Source organism: Chiloscyllium plagiosum, chromosome 45 (assembly GCF_004010195.1).
Source record: "Chiloscyllium plagiosum isolate BGI_BamShark_2017 chromosome 45, ASM401019v2, whole genome shotgun sequence".
NCBI lineage: Eukaryota > Metazoa > Chordata > Chondrichthyes > Orectolobiformes > Hemiscylliidae > Chiloscyllium > Chiloscyllium plagiosum.
In genome coordinates, this window is record NC_057754.1 from 4,258,933 (window position 1) to 4,279,850 (window position 20,918).

At 47.1% G+C, this 20,918-nt stretch overlaps 1 protein-coding gene across 3 annotated transcripts in view; it reads right to left on the reverse strand.

Annotated features, from left to right (window-relative positions):
• ltbp3 (latent transforming growth factor beta binding protein 3) overlaps positions 1 to 20,918 on the reverse strand; it is a 172,437-nt gene that overhangs the window by 45,508 nt on the left and 106,011 nt on the right. For all 3 annotated transcript variants that reach the window (XM_043682671.1, XM_043682669.1, XM_043682670.1), the window contains exons 5-9: positions 14,110 to 14,193; positions 11,754 to 11,876; positions 7,481 to 7,642; positions 3,433 to 3,624; positions 851 to 867 (exon numbers count right to left, since the gene is read on the reverse strand). In XM_043682671.1, the coding sequence (XP_043538606.1) occupies positions 851 to 867; positions 3,433 to 3,624; positions 7,481 to 7,642; positions 11,754 to 11,876; positions 14,110 to 14,193 (578 nt within the window). The remainder of the gene's footprint in view (positions 1 to 850; positions 868 to 3,432; positions 3,625 to 7,480; positions 7,643 to 11,753; positions 11,877 to 14,109; positions 14,194 to 20,918) is intronic.

The window sequence follows — 20,918 nt, forward strand, 5'->3', positions numbered from 1 at the left end:
ATCCCTATACCCTCTCCCTATCTCTGTCACCCTCTCCAGCCCCCTACACCACGTCCCGATCTCTGTCACCTCCTCCAGCCCCTACACCTCCCCCCATCTCTGTCACCTTTTCCCACCCTTACAACCCTTGTTATCTTTGAATCCTTCTCTTCCTCCTATAAGCCTCTGAGATTTCTGTTCTCCTCCCAAATCTGGCCTCTTGTTCACTGGTACCCCTCCATTTCCCAACTTTGGGAGCTGTGCCTTCAGGCGCCTGTGCCCTACGCCCTGGAATTATCACATAAATCCCTCGGCCCTGCCATTCTCCCTTCAGATGCTCCTTCAAACCAACCTTCTGGTCCAAGTCTTCACATTACTTTGTATGTCATGCTTATCAAAGGGGTTATATAAATTCAAGTTGTCGTTGTTGTTCAACCCTCGGACAATGATGAGAAGTGGGAGGACAGATAAAGAAGAAATGGAAGAGAGAGAAAGGAACAGGAAATGAGAGAAGGAAAGGTAAAGGGAATATGGGAATGATAGAGGAAAGAACAGATGGAATGAGAAAGTGAGGGAAAAGAGGGACCTGAAGACTTGAGAGAGAATGAAAGATTGAGAGAGAAAAAGGATGAGAGAGAAAGAGATTTATAAACCGAGATCCAGGCCTCCGGCTAGTGCAAGGCTGATGAAAAGTGACCTTCTTGCTTCAGTTTCCATGGTGACCTGGCTATCATGTTTGGAACCGAGGTTCATGTCATGTTCATGAATTTCTGAATCCAACTCTTGATCCTTCACTAATTTACCGTCCCGACTGCAAGCAAGTGAACGCAGAGGCAAGTAACAGGAAATATTTCACAGACTTTCTACTCACCATCGCAACTGTGGAAGCTACAAGAGGAAGAAGAGAGACACTGTCACTACAGATTAAAGACAGGCATCGTTACTATAGGCTATAGACAGGCACAGTTACTACAGGCTATAGACAGGCACCGTTACTATTGGCTAAAGACAGGCACAGTTACTACGGGCTATAGACAGGCACAGTTACTACAGGCTATAGACAGGCACAGTTACTACAGGCTAAAGACAGACACAGTTACTACAGGCGATAGACAGGCACAGTTACTACAGGCTATAGACAGGCACAGTTACTACAGGCTAAAGACAGACACAGTTACTACAGGCTATAGACAGGCACAGTTACTACAGGCTAAAGACAGACACAGTTACTATAGATTAAAGCCAGACACAATTATTACAGGCTAAACACAGGCTAAAGATAGGTGCAATTACTACAAGCTAAAGACAGATGCAGTTACTGCAGTTAAGAGACAGGCATGGTTACTACAGGTTACATACAGGCAGAGTTACTACAGGCTAAAGCCAGGTGCATTTACTACAGGCTAAAGACAAACACAGTTACTACAGGTTAAATACAGGCAGAGTTACTACAGGCTAAGGACAGGTGCAGTTACTACAGTCTAAATACAGACACAGTTACTGCAGTTAAAGATAGGCACAGTAACTACAGGCTAAAGACAGATGCAGTTACTACAGGCTGAAGACAGATACATTCACTGCAGATTAGAGCCAGACACAGTTACGACAGGTTAAATACAGGCATTGTTACTACAGGCTAAAGACAGATAGTTACTACAGGCTAAAGAGAGACACAGTTACTACAGGCTAAAGACAGATACAGTTACTACAGGCTAAAGACAGATACAGTTGCTACAGGCTAAAGACAGACACAGTTACTGCAGTTAGAGGCAGGCACAGTTACTACAGGTTAAAGACATGCACAGTTGCTACAGGCTAGGGACAGACATGGTTACTACATGCTAAAGATAGGCACATTTACTACAGATTAAAGACAGGCACAGTTACTACAGGCTAAAGACAGACACAGTTACAACAGGCTAAAGACTGACACAGTTACTGCTGAATAAAGACAGGCACAATTACAACAGGCTAAAGACAGGTACACCTACTACAGAATAAAGACAGGCACCGTTACTACAGGCTAAAGACAGGTATACTTACTACAGAATAAAGACAGGCTCCATTACTACAGGCTAAAGACAGGTATACTTACTACAGATTAAAGACAGGCTCCATTACTACATGCTAACGACAGATGCAGTTACTACAGGCTAGATTCAGACACAGTTACTACAGGTTGGATACAAGTAGAGTTACCTCAATCTAGGTTAAAATACTACATTTTAATAATTACTACAGACAAGAGACAGGCTCAGTTCTTATAGTGCTATCACTGGGCATGCGGAATCACAGATACATCAGCCTGTCCCACTGCTGGGTGTGTGAGGGTACCATAGATATAGTTGGTTATCCCACCACGGTGTACATATGAAGCACTGACACTCCTAGCCTGTCTTGTCCTGGTGTTCTCCTGAGAACAGCCAGTGAACAGGATACAAATGGAGATCACAGTCCTTTATGGTGAGTAACTTAGAGTGAGATGCAGTTACCTTTCAGGTACATACCATGCCCTTGGTGTACCCATTCTGGAAGAACACTCATTCAACACCACAAACATTGGAACTTAAGGTGAGGCACAGTTAGGAGACCTTAGATCCCATCTCACTGGTTCCTGAATTAAATCTAACTTCACAACCTGCCTGGATTGAAATCTGAGATGTCCACTATTGCTGCTACACTGAGCCGAGACACACTGAATCCTGGCAGTGTAGAAGCAGGCCATTCAGCCCATCAGGTCCACACCAACCCTCCAAAGAGTATCCCACCCCAGAACCAGATCCCTACACTCCTCCTATAACCCTGCATTTCCCATGGCTAGTCTGGACACCATGGGGTAACTTAGCATGGCCAATCCACCCTAACCTGCACCTCTTTGGTCTGTGGGAAGAAACCCACACAGACACCAGGAGAAGGTGCAAGCTCCAGACAGTCACCCGAGGCTGGAATTGAACCTGGGACCCTGGTGCTGTGAGGCAGCAGTGCTAACCACTGAGCCACCAGCGATGAAGCTCCAGAGATAGATTGGTCAGTGTAGTCATGGAGTCATACAGTATGGAAATAGACCCTTCAGTCCAAGCAGTCTGTGCCAACCATGATCCCGAACTAAACTAGAACCACCTGCCTGCTCCTGGCCCATATCCCTCCAAACCCTTTCCTATTCATGTCCTTATCCAAATGTCTTTTGAATGTTGTAACTGTCCCCATATCCACCACTTCCTCGCGAACCACCCTCTGCATAAAAAAGTTGCCTCTTACGTCTTTTTAAAATCTCTCATTTCTCACCTTAAAAATGTACCCCATCTTAAGATGTGCCAACCTTCCAAAGAAAAAGACAACTACCATTAACCCGATCTATACCCCTCATGGTTCTATAAGGTCACCTCTCGACCTCCTACGCTCCAGTGCAGAGGAAAGCTCTCACCCAGCAATACAATTACAGCTCTTACGAACCCTCGACGTTATCCTTGGGATCTGCCTCAGGCGTGGCCGCGGGAGGCATAGTGACCGGCACTTGGACAATCCGGGCCTTGCCGTCAGGATCGATACGGAGCAGGATATTGCTGCCAGGCGGGATGCTGATCTTCTGGTGGGAGCTGGAGAAATGGTAACCCATTCCGGCCGGGCACGTCTCCTGGAATTCCGCTTAAAGAGACAAGACGAGTCAAGGGTAAGGATTCGCAAGGATGGCAGATGTCAAAACAGACGCTAGTCCAATCCAGGGCCGGTTCCGCGGAAAATGGCAGGAAGGACATTGGGATGTTTTGGGAGTGGTTGGAGCCAATGCCACTGCAAGGGAAACTTAAATAACCATTTGAAGGGTGAGGTAGAGAGAGGAAGTGGAAATAGTTTGTGTCATGGTCACACCAAGTGACTCCTCACCTGTGAATTGTAGAAAGCTCCTTTAGCTCCCTTTGTGCTTTTGAATATTTCAATTTAAAGTAAACCAACAGCTCAGCTTTATGCCTTAAACAATATAAAGGCTAGATTCTTACGCAACGGTTGCTGCAAGTTGTTAAGTAAAACATGATACAGTTACGAGCTAAAATATGGATACATGTAGAGTACTACGACCAATGGGGGTATCCTCCATCAGTACTATTTATCAGTTACTACATGATGAAGTCTCGGGAGATATGGACAATCTGCTTAAAACATGGGATCAGGAATTGGGACTAGAAATCTCTATAGAAACGTGGAATGACATTTGGGAAAATGCCAGAAGAATCACCATCTGTAACAGAACTCAGGCTATCCAGCTGAAGATGCTTCATAGGGCCCATATAGCACCGGATCGATTGGCAAAATTTAAGGCAGGAGCATCTCCAATGTGTCCCAAATGTAAAATAGAGGTGGGCACTCTTGTACATTGCCTATGGACCTGTCATAAGATCCGTAAATACTGGACTGAAGTAGCAAGTGCTCTGACAGAAATTTTAGGAACAGAAATTAAAGTGGACCCCGTATCTCTCCTTTTGGGCTTTTCGAACTTATCCTCCCTGGATATGCACAGGAAGAGACTATTTTCTATTCTCTCTTTCTGTGCAAAGAAAAATATTTTGGTAAACTGGGTGGCTGAGAGCCCCCCTGGACTTTCAAATTGGCACAGATTAATTATGGAATGTATTCCCCTTGACATCCTTACAAATATGGTGCACCGAAAAACCGAATTATTTTATAAAATATGGCAGCCCTTCTTGAATTATATAAATACAGATATTTCGGCTATCCTAACAAGGGCTTTTATTTAACTGAGATTGCAAACCTGGCTGGTCCGGGGCCCCTTGGGAGAGGAATCCCGCACGAATACGGGTTTTGTTACATTTGATGTTAACACATTCCGAGCGTGGATCTCACTACCCAATTTCTATGTTATCCATTGTTTTTTTTCTCTTTCTCTTATTTGAATAATGTAAGAGACTTAATTATACACTCTGGTTAGTTGTAGGTTAGATTAGTAGTTTTTTTTCTCGGTATTTTTCTTTTGTTAAATTTTGGTTATTATTTATTTAAGATTTAATTGTATATCAATGTTTGTACTTGAGAGTTTTGTTTATTTTTGTAATCTTGTAAAAATGTTAAATTTCTAATAAAAATATCTATTAAAAAAATGGATACAAAGATTAAACATACGTACGGATATTAGAATGAAAGCGAGATCAGTTTGATATGACTGCAGCTCTGACTCTCTCTTTCCAAGGTGAATGGGTTGAAAATCCCACTAATCCCACACCCTTCCTGGGATTGATACAGGGCTATGGGGAAAGAATGGGGAAAGAATGGGGCAGTGGGGTTAGTTTGGGATTGATACAGGGCTATGGGGAAAGAATGGGGCAGTGGGGTTAGTTTGGGGATTGATACAGGGCAATGGGGAGGCAGTGGGGTTAGCTTGGGATTGATACAGGGCTGTGGGGAGGCAAAGGGGTTAGCCTGGGATTGATACAGGGCTATGGGGATGCAATGGGGTTAGTCTGGGATTGATACAGGGCTATGGGGAGAGAATGGGGCAGTGGGGTTAGTTTGGGGATTGATACAGGGCTATGGGGAGGCAGTGGGGTTAGCCTGGGATTAATACAGGGCTATGGGGAGAGAATGGAGCTGTTGCATTAGTCTGGGATTGATACAAGGCTATGGGGAGAGAATGGGGCAGTGCGGTTAGTTTGGGAATTGATACAGGGTTATGGGGAGAGAATGGGGCAGTGGGGTTAGTTTGGGAATTGATACAGGGCTATGGGGAAAGAGCAGGGCAGTGGGGTTAGTTTGTGGATTGGTACAGGGCTATGGGGAGAGAGTGGGGCAGTGGGGTTAGTTTGCGGATTGGTACAGGGCTATGGGGAGAGAACGTGGCAGTGCGGTTAGTTTGCGGATTGATACAGCACTATGGGGAGAGAGTGGGGCTGTGGGGTTAGTTTACAGATTGATACAGGGCTATGGGGGTGAACCACAGACAGTACTCCAGGTGGGGTTTCACCAGTGTTCTATACAACTGAAAAAGGTTACTTTCCTCCTGTCTCTACTCCCCTTGTGATAACAGCAAACAGGCCATTTGCTCTCCAAACTGCTTGCTGCAGATGAGGTGTAATCTCACCCTGGAGGTGAGGTGTGTATTTTCTTCACTGGGTTTGGAATCTTAGGAATTCTCTGTCCAAGGTGGTAGTTGCTGAATATATTCAATATTGAGATCACCAGGGAATCTAGTCACATAGGATAGGGAAAGGAAGGGGCATTGAGGTTCAGCTTTACTTGCGTACTTACTGAATGGAACAGGAGCAGACTGGATGGGCCGAATATTCCACCCCTGCTCTTATTCCTTTATTTGACTTTGTTTATCCATCGGATGGGGTATCGCTAGCAAGTCCCAGCATTTGTTGCTGACCCCTAATTGCCCTTAAATGGAGTGGTTCAGTGGGCCGTTTTGGAGACCAGGCCTACATCCAACCACATTACCATGTGGTCTGGAGTCAAAAAACTAGGAAAGGGCTGCAGATTTCCTTCACTAAAGTACAGGCTGTACAGGACATTGGTGAGGCTACGTTTGCAATATGGCATTCAATTCTGGTGCCCATGCCGTAGAAGAGACGTTGTGAAACTTGAAAGGATTCCAAAAAGACTTACAAGGATGTTGCCAGGGTTGGAGGGTTTGAGTTATCAGGAGAGGACGGAATGAGCTGGGGCTATTTTCCCTGGAACGCCAGAAGCTGAGGGGTGACCTTATAGAGGTTTATAAAATCATGAGGGACATGGATAGGGTGAATAGCCAAGGTCTTTTCCCTGGGGTGGGTGAGTCCAAAACTAGTGGGCAAAAGGTTTAAGGTGAGAGGGGAAAGATTTAAAAGGGATGCTTTTTTCATGCAGAGAGTGGTACATGTATGGTATGAGCTGCTAGGAAAAGTGGTGGAGGCTGGTACAATTACAACATTTAAAAGGCATCTGGATGGGGACATGAATAGGAAGGGTTTAGAATGATATGGACCAAGTGCTGGCAAATAGAACCAGATTAATTTAGGATCTCTGGTCAGTATGGATGAATTGGACCGATGGGTCTATTTCCATGCGATACATCCCTAAGTGAACCAGATGGCTTTTAACAATGGTTAACTTTATTAAGTTGAAATCTCACCATGACCCTTGGCGAGATTCTACCTCATACTTCCTTAAACATTAATGAGCTTCGGGATTAATAGTCCAGTGAAATTAGCATTCTGTTACCACTTCCCACCAAAAGGTCAACACTTACCCCTGAGCCTATCCAACAAACTATTTGGACATTATCACATAGCTGTGTTAGGGAGCTCGTTGTACACAAATTGGCTGCTGTCTACCCTACATGACAACACTGACGCTATTTCTGAAAGGATAGAGCACTTTGGGAGGGCACACTGTGTGGTCAATGGCATTGTGTAAAGGTGAGACCCTGTTTATTCAATGGGACTGAGGTTAATTCTGTCAGACATTCGCGGTTTGCTGGGTCCAGGGGAATAGGCCGGGGCTAATCACTTACCAGCTCCGGGGTTAGGGCAGGGATCACAGCTGGAACCCCAAGCCTTGCCCACTGTACAGCAACAGAGTTGTTTGGTCAGCTCCCCACGCAGAGGGTAGGTACAGCCCTCGTCAGCATTGACCAGCAGGTAACATGGTCCCTTCTCAGCAGGCTTCTCCATCACTACATCAGAGAGTGAAAGAGGGTTTACTTAGTCATACGCTGATTCAAAAACTGCAAATGTATCCCACACCACACGTCACTCCATATATATCCCACACCCCCGACACTCCATATAATATATCCCACACCACCCATCACTCCATATAATATATCCCACACCACCCGTCACTCCATATAATATATCCCACACTCCCGACACTCTGATTAATATATCCCACACCACCCGTCACTCCATATAATATATCCCACACCACCCATCACTCCATATAATATATCCCACACCACCCGTCACTCCATATAATATATCCCACACCCCCGACACTCTGATTAATATTTCCCACACCCCGACACTCTGATTAATATATCCCACACCCCCGACACTCTGATATAATATATCCCACACCACCCGTCACTCCATATATATCCCACACACCTGACACTCCATATAATATATCCCACACCACCCGTCACTCCATATATATCCCACACACCTGACACTCCATATAATATATCCCACACCACCCGTCACTCCATATATATCCCACACACCTGACACTCCATATAATATATCCCACACCACCCGTCACTCCATATATATCCCACACACCTGACACTCCATATAATATATCCCACACCACCCGTCACTCCATATATATCCCACACACCTGACACTCCATATAATATATCCCACACCACCCGTCACTCCATATATATCCCACACACCTGACACTCCATATAATATATCCCACACCACCCGTCACTCCATATATATCCCACACACCTGACACTCCATATAATATATCCCACACCACCCGTCACTCCATATATATCCCACACACCTGACACTCCATATAATATATCCCACACCACCCGTCACTCCATATATATCCCACACACCTGACACTCCATATAATATATCCCACACCACCCGTCACTCCATATATATCCCACACACCTGACACTCCATATAATATATCCCACACCACCCGTCACTCCATATATATCCCACACACCTGACACTCCATATAATATATCCCACACCACCCGTCACTCCATATATATCCCACACACCTGACACTCCATATAATATATCCCACACCACCCGTCACTCCATATATATCCCACACACCTGACACTCCATATAATATATCCCACACCACCCGTCACTCCATATATATCCCACACACCTGACACTCCATATAATATATCCCACACCACCCGTCACTCCATATATATCCCACACACCTGACACTCCATATAATATATCCCACACCACCCGTCACTCCATATATATCCCACACACCTGACACTCCATATAATATATCCCACACCACCCGTCACTCCATATATATCCCACACACCTGACACTCCATATAATATATCCCACACCACCCGTCACTCCATATATATCCCACACACCTGACACTCCATATAATATATCCCACACCACCCGTCACTCCATATATATCCCACACACCTGACACTCCATATAATATATCCCACACCACCCGTCACTCCATATATATCCCACACACCTGACACTCCATATAATATATCCCACACCACCCGTCACTCCATATATATCCCACACACCTGACACTCCATATAATATATCCCACACCACCCGTCACTCCATATATATCCCACACACCTGACACTCCATATAATATATCCCACACCACCCGTCACTCCATATATATCCCACACACCTGACACTCCATATAATATATCCCACACCACCCGTCACTCCATATATATCCCACACACCTGACACTCCATATAATATATCCCACACCACCCGTCACTCCATATATATCCCACACACCTGACACTCCATATAATATATCCCACACCACCCGTCACTCCATATATATCCCACACACCTGACACTCCATATAATATATCCCACACCACCCGTCACTCCATATATATCCCACACACCTGACACTCCATATAATATATCCCACACCACCCGTCACTCCATATATATCCCACACACCTGACACTCCATATAATATATCCCACACCACCCGTCACTCCATATATATCCCACACACCTGACACTCCATATAATATATCCCACACCACCCGTCACTCCATATATATCCCACACACCTGACACTCCATATAATATATCCCACACCACCCGTCACTCCATATATATCCCACACACCTGACACTCCATATAATATATCCCACACCACCCGTCACTCCATATATATCCCACACACCTGACACTCCATATAATATATCCCACACCACCCGTCACTCCATATATATCCCACACACCTGACACTCCATATAATATATCCCACACCACCCGTCACTCCATATATATCCCACACACCTGACACTCCATATAATATATCCCACACCACCCGTCACTCCATATATATCCCACACACCTGACACTCCATATAATATATCCCACACCACCCGTCACTCCATATATATCCCACACACCTGACACTCCATATAATATATCCCACACCACCCGTCACTCCATATATATCCCACACACCTGACACTCCATATAATATATCCCACACCACCCGTCACTCCATATATATCCCACACACCTGACACTCCATATAATATATCCCACACCACCCGTCACTCCATATATATCCCACACACCTGACACTCCATATAATATATCCCACACCACCCGTCACTCCATATATATCCCACACACCTGACACTCCATATAATATATCCCACACCACCCGTCACTCCATATATATCCCACACACCTGACACTCCATATAATATATCCCACACCACCCGTCACTCCATATATATCCCACACACCTGACACTCCATATAATATATCCCACACCACCCGTCACTCCATATATATCCCACACACCTGACACTCCATATAATATATCCCACACCACCCGTCACTCCATATATATCCCACACACCTGACACTCCATATAATATATCCCACACCACCCGTCACTCCATATATATCCCACACACCTGACACTCCATATAATATATCCCACACCACCCGTCACTCCATATATATCCCACACACCTGACACTCCATATAATATATCCCACACCACCCGTCACTCCATATATATCCCACACACCTGACACTCCATATAATATATCCCACACCACCCGTCACTCCATATATATCCCACACACCTGACACTCCATATAATATATCCCACACCACCCGTCACTCCATATATATCCCACACACCTGACACTCCATATAATATATCCCACACCACCCGTCACTCCATATATATCCCACACACCTGACACTCCATATAATATATCCCACACCACCCGTCACTCCATATATATCCCACACACCTGACACTCCATATAATATATCCCACACCACCCGTCACTCCATATATATCCCACACACCTGACACTCCATATAATATATCCCACACCACCCGTCACTCCATATATATCCCACACACCTGACACTCCATATAATATATCCCACACCACCCGTCACTCCATATATATCCCACACACCTGACACTCCATATAATATATCCCACACCACCCGTAGTGTAACACTCTCTGTTATACCCCACACCCCTCACTGTGACACTGTTTGGTATACCCACACCCCTCACTGTAACACTCTCTGATATACCCTACACCCCTCACTGTGACACTGTCTGGTATATCCACACCCCTCACTGTAACACTCTCTGATATACCGCACACCTGTCAGTGTAACACTCTCTGTTATACCCCACACCCCTCACTGTGACACTGTTTGGTATACCCACACCCCTCACTGTAACACTCTCTGATATACCCCACACCCCTCACTGTGACACTGTCTGGTATATCCACACCCCTCACTGTAACACTCTCTGATATACCGCACACCTGTCAGTGTAACACTCTCTGATATACTGCAGTTTATAATTCTATGCTTTCAAACAATCAGTTGCAGTAGCCCAGTTTGCTTTCTCTTCCGTTGTCCCTGTGATGTGGCCAATGGTTATCTCCAGTTCTGATCAGCAAACCTTGAACACACCAGCCCCTGAAGCAGAATCTGTCTGCTGTGACGTCCCTCACCTTGGGGGAAAGTGCATTCCCTTGCTCTGAGCCCTGGCCCTCTTACCGATACAGTGCGTCCGCAATGGACCCATCACGAAGCCAGGCTTACAAGCACAACGGAAGCTCCCCTGTGTGTTGAGACACTCTGCATTCTGGCAGACTCCCTGGATCAAGCACTCGTTGATATCTGGAGGGGAGGGGGAGAGACAGGCTTACAAAACAGAATGAGCAACAGAGGAAGATACGGGGAAGGGAAGTGGAGAAAACAGAGAGGTGGTTAGCACTGCTGCCTCTCAGTGCCAGGGACCAGGGTTCGATTCCATCCTCGAGCGACTGTCTGTGTGGAGTTTGCATATTCATCCCACATCTGTGTGGGGCTCTCACTGGGTGCTCTGGTTTCCTCTCACAGTCCAGGGATGTGCAGGTTAGGGTGGATTGGCTGTGCTAATTTGTCCCATAGTGTTCAGGGATGTGCAGGTTAGGGTGGATTGGCAGTGCTAAATTTTCCCATAGTTCCCAGGGATGTGCAGGTTAGGGTGGATTGGCCGTGCTAGATTGTCCCATAGTGCCCAGGGATGTGCAGGCTCGGATGGATTGGCCATGCTAAATTGTCCCATAGTGCCCAGGGATGTGCAGGCTCGGTGGGTTAGCCGCGGGAAAATTATCTCACGGGATGTGGGCAGCACTAGCCAAGGCAGAATTCATTGCCCTTCGCTGTTGGCCCAGTGGGCAGGTAAACGTCAACTTTGTTGCTGCAGGGTCTGGAATCCCATGTAATCCAGAGGAGGGTCAGGACTGCACATTTCCTTCCCTGAAGGGCATATGTGGGTTTTTTTTTACAGCAATCGACGATAATTTCATGGTCACCCATCACGCAACAGGGACAACCCCAGTGGAGTTGCTAATGGGGCGAAGACTCCACACTAGGTTAAATCTGATCATCCTGGACCGGTGGGGGTGGGGGGCTTTCAGAAACACCAACGCCAGACACTAGGCTCCTCGAAGCAGAGGAGGCAGTTTACGTCAGGGGACAAAGTTTGCTGTCGAAATGATTTCACCGTCACTGAATGCACTTTCAATTCCACATGGATTAACTGCACGTAAATTCCATTGGCTGATGTGGTGGGATTCAAACCCACATCAGCACAAACCTCTGGATTAATAGTCAACTGATAGTCCCCACATTCAGTCGTTGCGTTTCGAGTGCAGTGGCGGATATAGAAACTGGGATAGCAGCTGCTCATTCTCCAGTTCCCAACTTATTCATTTCTGTGGGATGTGAGTGTCCCTGCCTGGGCCCAGCATTTATTACCTCGGACTCTAGTTGCCCCCTTGAGATAGTGGGAGTGAGCTGCCTTCTTGAACCGCTGCTGTGGGTTGACCCACAATGTCGTTAGGGAGGGAGTTCCAGGATTTTGAACTGCCGCACTAAAGGAACAGCCGACATATTTCCCAAGTTGGAATGGTGAGTGGCTCAGAGGGGAACTTGCAGGGGGTGGTGCGCCCTCGTCCTTCTAGATGGAAGTGGTCATGGGTTTGAAGATCTTTGGTGAATTTGTAGATGGTACACACTGCTGCTACTAAGCGTTGATGGTGAGGGGAGTGTGGATGTGGTGTCAATCAAGCGGGAGGCTGCTTTGTCCCTCGATGGTTCAAGCTTCTTGAGGGTTGTTGATGCCCCCCATCCAGGGCAAGTAGGGAGTATTCCCTCGCACTCCTGACTTGTGCCTTGTAGATAGGTCAGAAGGTGAGTTACTTGCCACAGTATTCCTAACCTCTGACCTGCTCTTGTTGCCACTGTGTTTATGTGGCGGGTCTCGTTGGGTTTCTGGTCAATGATAACCCCCCTGGATGTCTAAATTAGCCCCAAAAACTGAACCTACGTCTTTCTCAGATGTCTTCAAATAACATAGAACACAGAACAATACAGCACAGAACAGGCCCTTCGGACCTGTGAACTATTCTCAGCTCGTCTCCCTACACTATCCCAAAATCATCCATGTGCTTATCTAAGGATTGTTTAAATCTCCCTAATGTGGCTGAGTTAACTACATTAGCAGGTAGGGCATTCCACGCCCTTACCACTCTCTGAGTAAAGAACCTGCCTCTGACATCCGTCTTAAATCTATCACCCCCCAATTTGTAGTTATGCCCCATCGTACACGCTGATGTCATCATCCTAAGAAAAAGACTTTCACTGTCTACCCTATCTAATCCACTGATCATCTTGCATGTCTCTATCAAACCCCCTCTTAGCCTTCTTCTTTCCAATGAGAACATTTCCAGCAGGAGAGGATTTCAGAGGGTTAATGCTTTGAGTCTGATAAAACACTTCTATTTCTTTCTCTTCACAAACGCTGCCAGGCCTGCTGAGTTCCGCTGGCACTTTCTGTTCTGTTTTTAATGTGAAGTCTGCTTACCTTGGCAGTGGGTGCTGTTGAGTCTCTTGTAGCCTTGGGGGCATTCCACCCCACTGCTGATGCCAGTTTTTGGGTCAGCCAAGTCTAAGAGGGGGAGAAAAATAAAACAGGTTCAATTGTGCACTAACAACCAGAAGCCTGAAGTTTGACTCACTCCCTGCAGCCAAATCTATCACACAAACTTAGGAAATGGCATCAGTTCTGGTCACCCAGTTACAGGAAAGAAATTATCAAGCCGGAGAGAGTTCGGAAGAGATTTACCAGGATGTTGCCGGGTATGGAAGGTTTGAGTTATAAAGAAAGGCTGGGACCTTTTTTCACTGGAGCGTAGGAGGTTGAAGGTGACCTTTATAGAGGTTTACAAAATCATGAGGGGGATAGATAGGGTGAATCACAGGTGTCTTTTCCCTAGGATGGGGGCATTCAAGACTAGGGGGGCATATTTTTAAGGTGAGAGATTTAAAAAAGACACAAGGGGCATTCTTTTAACACGGGGTGGTTCACGTGTGGAATGAACCTCCTGAAGACGTGGTGGATTGCGGGGACAGTTACATTGTTTAAAAGACATTTGGATAAAGACATTAACAGGAAAGGGTTTGGAGGGATATGGGCCAGGAGCAGGCAGGTGGGACTAGTTTAGCTTAGGATTGTGGTCAGCACAGACTGGTTGGACCGAAGGGTCTGTTTCCATGCTGAATGACCCTATCTCTAAGTCGGCCACTCAGCCCCTCAAGCCTGTTCCACCATTCAATAAGTTCATGGCTGATCTGTTTGTCTCTGTTTTTAAGTTTCAGACTTCCAGCGGACTGAGTATCTTGCTTTGGTAGTCCCGCTCTGCAAATCCTTTTGGTGCTTTACTGCAAAAACCCCGTCACTTTCATAGATTCCCTTACAGTGTGGAAGCAGGCCATTCGGCCCATTGAGTCCACACTGACCCTCTGAACAGCATCCACACAAACCCATCCCCTTACCCTGTCCCTACAACTCTGCACCGTGGGCGGCACGGTGGCACAGTGGTTAGCACTGCTGCCTCACAGCGCCTGAGACTCGGGTTCAATTCCCGCCTCAGGCGACTGACTGTGTGGAGTTTGCACGTTCTCCCCGTGTCTGCGTGGGTTTCCTCCGGGTGCTCCGGTTTCCTCCCACAGTCCAAAAGATGTGCAGGGTCAGGTGAATTGGCCATGCTAAATTGCCCGTAGTGTTAGGTAAGGGGTAAATATAGGGGTATGGGTGGATTTCGCTTCGGCGGGTCGGTGTGGACTTGTTGGGCCGAAGGGCCTGTTTCCACACTGTAATGTAATCTAATCTAATCTAATCTAATCTAATCTAATCTAAAAAAATCTAATCTAATCTAATCCCTGAACACTATGGGCAATTTAGCACCCCCAATCCAGATAATCTGCGCATCTCTGCTCTGTGGGAGGATACCCACTCAGGTATGAGGAGACTGGCTCAGGTAGACAGCTCCTCTGCCTCTGCCTTAAAACCTCTGCTTAAACAAAAAAACAGAACAAACTAACCTCTTAAAACCATAATACTGTTACATGCTGGCTGTCCTAATTGACAAGGCTAGCCTCGATAGAAAGACTGTTGTAAAGACTGGGTCTGCTTACTTTAGTGGTTTTTAAACTTGTGGACTGAAATGAGGAAGAACTATTTTAAAACCAACGTCTTTAAAGGATTGCTGTACGTTTTGAAAAGCAAGTAGCCTGACGTTGTGTAAACTGTTGATTGAACGAGCAATAGTCGAAGTTTTCGTCTGGACCCGAGGGGTTTGTATGGATGTTGCTCTCACTGGCAACAAGAAATCAATTGGTCTATGGACTAGTGACCAGTATATTGATGAGGAAGACCTTTTGCCTGTCAACAACCGAGTGATTGGTTCTCAGGTATTTGAACAGCTTGGGGATGGGAACAAGATACAGAGAGAGACAATTTATTCACCACCAGCTCAGGAGATCTGTCTATACTCCATAGTCAAAGTCCCAAGTTAAGCCTGAAAAAAAACAGGTTATCTTTCCGTCAACAGGTATTACAAGCTGTGACTCTTAACTGATGCTTTTTTTACTTAATGTTTTGTTTCCCTCCTGGGCTACTGAAATTGCATGTGAAATTGCCCTTTGCCAAGATTAGTAAGCTTGCAGACAATACAAGGATCAGTGGAGTTGTGGATAGCATGGCAGGTTGTCAAAGGATACTAGGAGAAAGTGAGGACTGCAGATGCTGGAGATCAGAGTCGAAAAGTGTGGCGCTGGAAAAGCACAGCAGGTCAGGCAGCATCCAAGGTGCAGGAGAGTCTACGTTTCGGGCACTGTTATGCCTGAAAGGTCAACTCTCCTGCTCCTCGGATGCTGTCTGACCTGTTGTGCTTTTCCAGCACCACACTTTTCAACGACAGCTGTCAAAGGATACTGTGGAATATAGATTAGTTGCAGATATGACAGAGAACTGGCAGGTGGAATTTAAACCCGGTAAGTGTGAGGTGCTGCACCTTGGGAGATCAAATGTTAAGGGAAAGCATACAGTTAATGGCAGGACCCTGAACAGCATTGATGCACAGAGGCTCTTGGGGTACAGGTCCATCGCTTCCTGAAAGGGGCCACGCAAGCAGAAAGAGTATTTAAGAAGGTGTATGGCATGCTTGCTTTTATTGGGAAATTGAGTACGAGAGTCAGGATATCATGTTGCAGCTTTATCAGACTTTGGTTCAGCCACACTTGGAGTATTGTGTTCAATTCTGGTCACTATATTATAGGACGGATATGGAGGCTTTGGAGAGGGTGCAGAAGAGGTTTACCAGGATGCTGCTTGGATTAGAGTGTAGGAGCTGTAAGGAGAGGCTGGAAAAACTTAGGTTGTTTTCTCTGGAGGCTGAGGGGAGACTTGAGAGAAGGCTATAAAATTATGAGATGTATCGATAGGGTTGATGGTCAGAATCTTTTCCCCAGAGGTGAAATGCCTAGTTCCTAATTTCCTCTGAGGTTTTGCTTATAACAGTGTCCAGGTCGGACATGACGTTGCTGTTGCCAATGTAGGGTTGGGAAAAGGGGGGAGAATTGGTGAGACTGACCCTTGCATCCCTTTCACTGCCTCACCTGTTCACAAAAGGTATCAAGCATTAATTGCTCAAAGGGTCTGGGCAGGTAATAGTGAGGACCATGCGTGAGTGCAGACAGAACCAAGGTCTGACATTTCCCAGTTAGGTCCCGTGTTGGCCTTTAGCACTGACAGAGGCTGTGCGTAGAACTGTGGGCCCAGCCTTACGGGTGACAAAAAAAGTAAAAACATCCGTTGGAGCCAATTAAACTGAAGGATGTTACTGCTGGGAATGGCAGGAGTCAATGGGCCGTGAAAATAGCCTTTGCAATGGCTCCTGTCCAAACCTCTCAGTTCCCAGATTCAGGCTCCCACCCACTTACTCTGGCTCCGACGGAGTTATTCTGTTATTCCAACCCAAGATGCTCTCCCCCATTTGCTTCCTTGCCTTTGGCAGAAAATTAATGCTGTTTTCATAACTGGGACCAACAGACCCCAGGCTCAGACTGTGGCCTGTCACCAGTCCAACAATGTTATTGAGTTTAGGGCTCTCCCCAACGTTTCCACTCCTCACCTCCACTCCCATTCCAGAAAGTCGGACACAAATCCGAGTTGGCATTCCCGCTGCTGGGACTGAGGGAGCACCACGCTGCTGGAGGGTCAGTGCTTAGGGAGCATCACACTGTCGGAGGCTCAGTGCTGAGGGAGCACCACACTGTCGGAGGGTTAGTGCTGAGGGAGCACCACACTGTCGGACAGTCTGTTCTGAGGGAGCGCCGCACTGTTGGAGGCTCAGTGCTGAGGGAGCGCCGCATTGTGGGAGGGTCAGTGCTGAGGGAGCGCCACGCTGTCGGAGGGTCAGCGCTGAGGGAGTGTCACACTGTCGGAGGGCTAGCGCTGAGGGAGTGCGGCACTGTCAGAGGGTTGGCGCTGAGGGAGCACTGCACTGTGGGAGGGTGAGTACTGAGGGAGTGGGCACTGTCAGAGGGTCAGCGCTGATGGAGCGGACACTGTTGGAAGTGAGCGCCGAGGGAGTGCTGCACTGTGGGAGGGTCAGCACTGAGGGAGTGCTGCACTGTCAGAGGGACAATGCTGAGGGAGTGTCACACTGTTGGAGGGTCGGCGCTGAGGGAATAGGCACTGTTGGAGCTGATAGTGGGACATCACCACAAAGAAAAAATCTCTTTGTGTGTCTTGCCTAGAATCTTGAGCCAGAGTCTCCTGGGCCCTGCATTGTGAGTTAATGGGAAAGGATTTTCCGATGTCTACCTCTCCTGAACTTCATGTTATGTTAGGCCTGGTGAAGGCCTTCCTCCTTTGGCCATGTTGGATTGGAACAATTGGCCCGACCTGGATGTGTTTTCTTAGGTCCACTGCTGCATTGCCTCTGAGCCCTAATCACTTCCAACGCTCGTATCAAATTGCTATGGCAACCCGGTTACTGGTTAGCTTTGGAATTCACCCCATGGCGATATGCAACCTCCCCACCCTCACGTTTGCCAGCTCTGTGCATGTGCCAATTGGAAGAGGTCTGTGGGTCCACATTGAACAAACCTATTCAACCCTCTCAATGCAATTGCTGCTCTCCTACTCCTTTCCTCCATCGGGTACAGTTCCACAGGTCTCCATTCCCCACTCTGATATCCTTTCATAGCTTTGAACTAAACTGGGCATTTTCCAACAACACCTGTAAATGGGATGTTGTTGGACCACGCTCGGAACACTATTCACAGTCCTGACAGTCATCTCTTCCAATAAAATATATCTTCTCTTTCCTGTGTGTCTACGTGTGTTTTTGTGTGTGTGTCTGTGTGTGTGTCTATGTGTATGTATGTTTGTGTGTGTTTCTGTATGTGTGTGTGTGCCGGTGTCCCTGTGTGTCTACATATGTCTGTGATGTTTCTGTGTATGTCTGTGTATCTGTGTGTATGTCTGTGAGCCTCTGTGTGCATGTGTATCTGAGTGTGCGTGTGTGTATATCTTTGAGTCTGTGTGTCTGTGTCTTTGTGTGTGTGTGAGTCAATGTGTGCGTCTGTCCAAACCCAACTTTAACAAAAATAATAGAGTTAAATAAAAGGAAAGTCAATCAACCAAGCTCAGGGAAACGAGATGTCAAGACTATTGTTACAGATTGAGGATAATAACTCCACCAGCTTTGATTTGGTGAGGCCTCCAGGAAAGGCCTATCCCCAGGAAGTAAAGATTTTATCTCCTGCTGTTGGCTTTATAGAGTATAGAGTCAAGCTGCACGGAAACAGGCCCTTTGGTCCAACTCTTCCATGGCCAGCCCTCTCCTCACTGAGCATCTGTCACCCGCTCACAGAGGGATGATTAAACATTGATGAGGAATCAGGGTTGACATCTCTCCCTCACTTCCAAGCTCTGGGACTCTGGTCAGCTCAAATGTCAAGGCCTCTCATTCAGGAGGCCAGGGCTGACCCTAAACTGAGATTGCTACACTCTGTCTTGAACGGCAAAACGGTTTCCCTATCCCACAAGCGGGGGAGACTTCAGGGAAAAGCACGGGGGGCCACAGGAAGAGGGAAAGTCACATTTGGACTCAGTACCCCCAGGCTGGAGAAATCAAACGGGGGTATTCTGCCCAAAGTAGACCCCCCTATCTCTCTATCTTGGATGCAGTGCTCCCTGCTGCAAGTTGCCAAGGCTGTGCGGCCTAGCGAATCGAATGACCCTTTGGCCCACGCTGGATGGGAGGGAGCGGGGAGCCGCTGGCGAGAAGACTCCAGGTCGGGAAGCAAAAGGCAACAGGATCACCGCTGACAGCGGGGAAAGGTTAACCTGATCCAGCCACACACGCCTGTCTCTCAAGCCCGCTACGCCATCGATCTGGGCCACACCCAGTCAGGCTCAACATCACTGGAAAACAAACTTAACGGCTTAAATATCTCTCTCTCTCTCCCCCTTTTCATTCTTACGCAGCCCTAATGACTTGGCTCTGCTCGGTTCGAACACTGTGAGAAAACAATTTCTCCTTTCCTGACAACGACTCAAAGGGCCTTTTGTCTGGGCTGCAGGCAGCTGCTTTCCAACACTTTCCAACTGTTTCCAACGTTGTTGTCTCTCTCTCTCTCGCCTCCTCCCACACCGAGCCCCCTCTGTCCCCCTTCCTGCCCCTGAGAGAGGCAAAGACCTCTCACTTGTTGGTGCTCCAAATGGCCTGGTTCCATCAGCGAGTTATCTCCAAGGGAGGGTAAATGCTGGGTTAAGCATTGAGTAGCGGGGGGTATGAGGACAGGGCACAGCTCCTGCCCTTGCCTAACCCCCCCACAGGGGTGCAGATTATGGCGGGGTGGGCTCAGGTATCCCGCACATCTCAGGAGCATCAATCTGGGACCTGGACAGACTGGTGCCCCTCTCTGCACGCAATGCACTTCCAGAGGAACGGTGGGGAGATTGCTGCGCAGTCTTAATTTTTTTCCCTCCCTGTTGTCTCCGAGTTTGGCATGGATTCTGCAGACTTTGTACTGAAGGAATCTGTCGAATTTATTTAATTGTTGTTCTTGGCAAAGGGCCTTGATATTTCATGGCGAGCAAACCGTCCAGGAATTTTTAACCATCACACTCCCCGAGACACTCTATGCGGAGCAGTGTAACACTCTCTGATACACCGCACACCCCTCACCGTAATACTCTGATATACCCCACACCCCTCACAATACAGTCTCTGATATACCCCACATCCCTCACTGTAAAACTCTCTGATATATCCCCAACCCCTCACTGTAACACTCTCTGATATATCCCCAACCCCT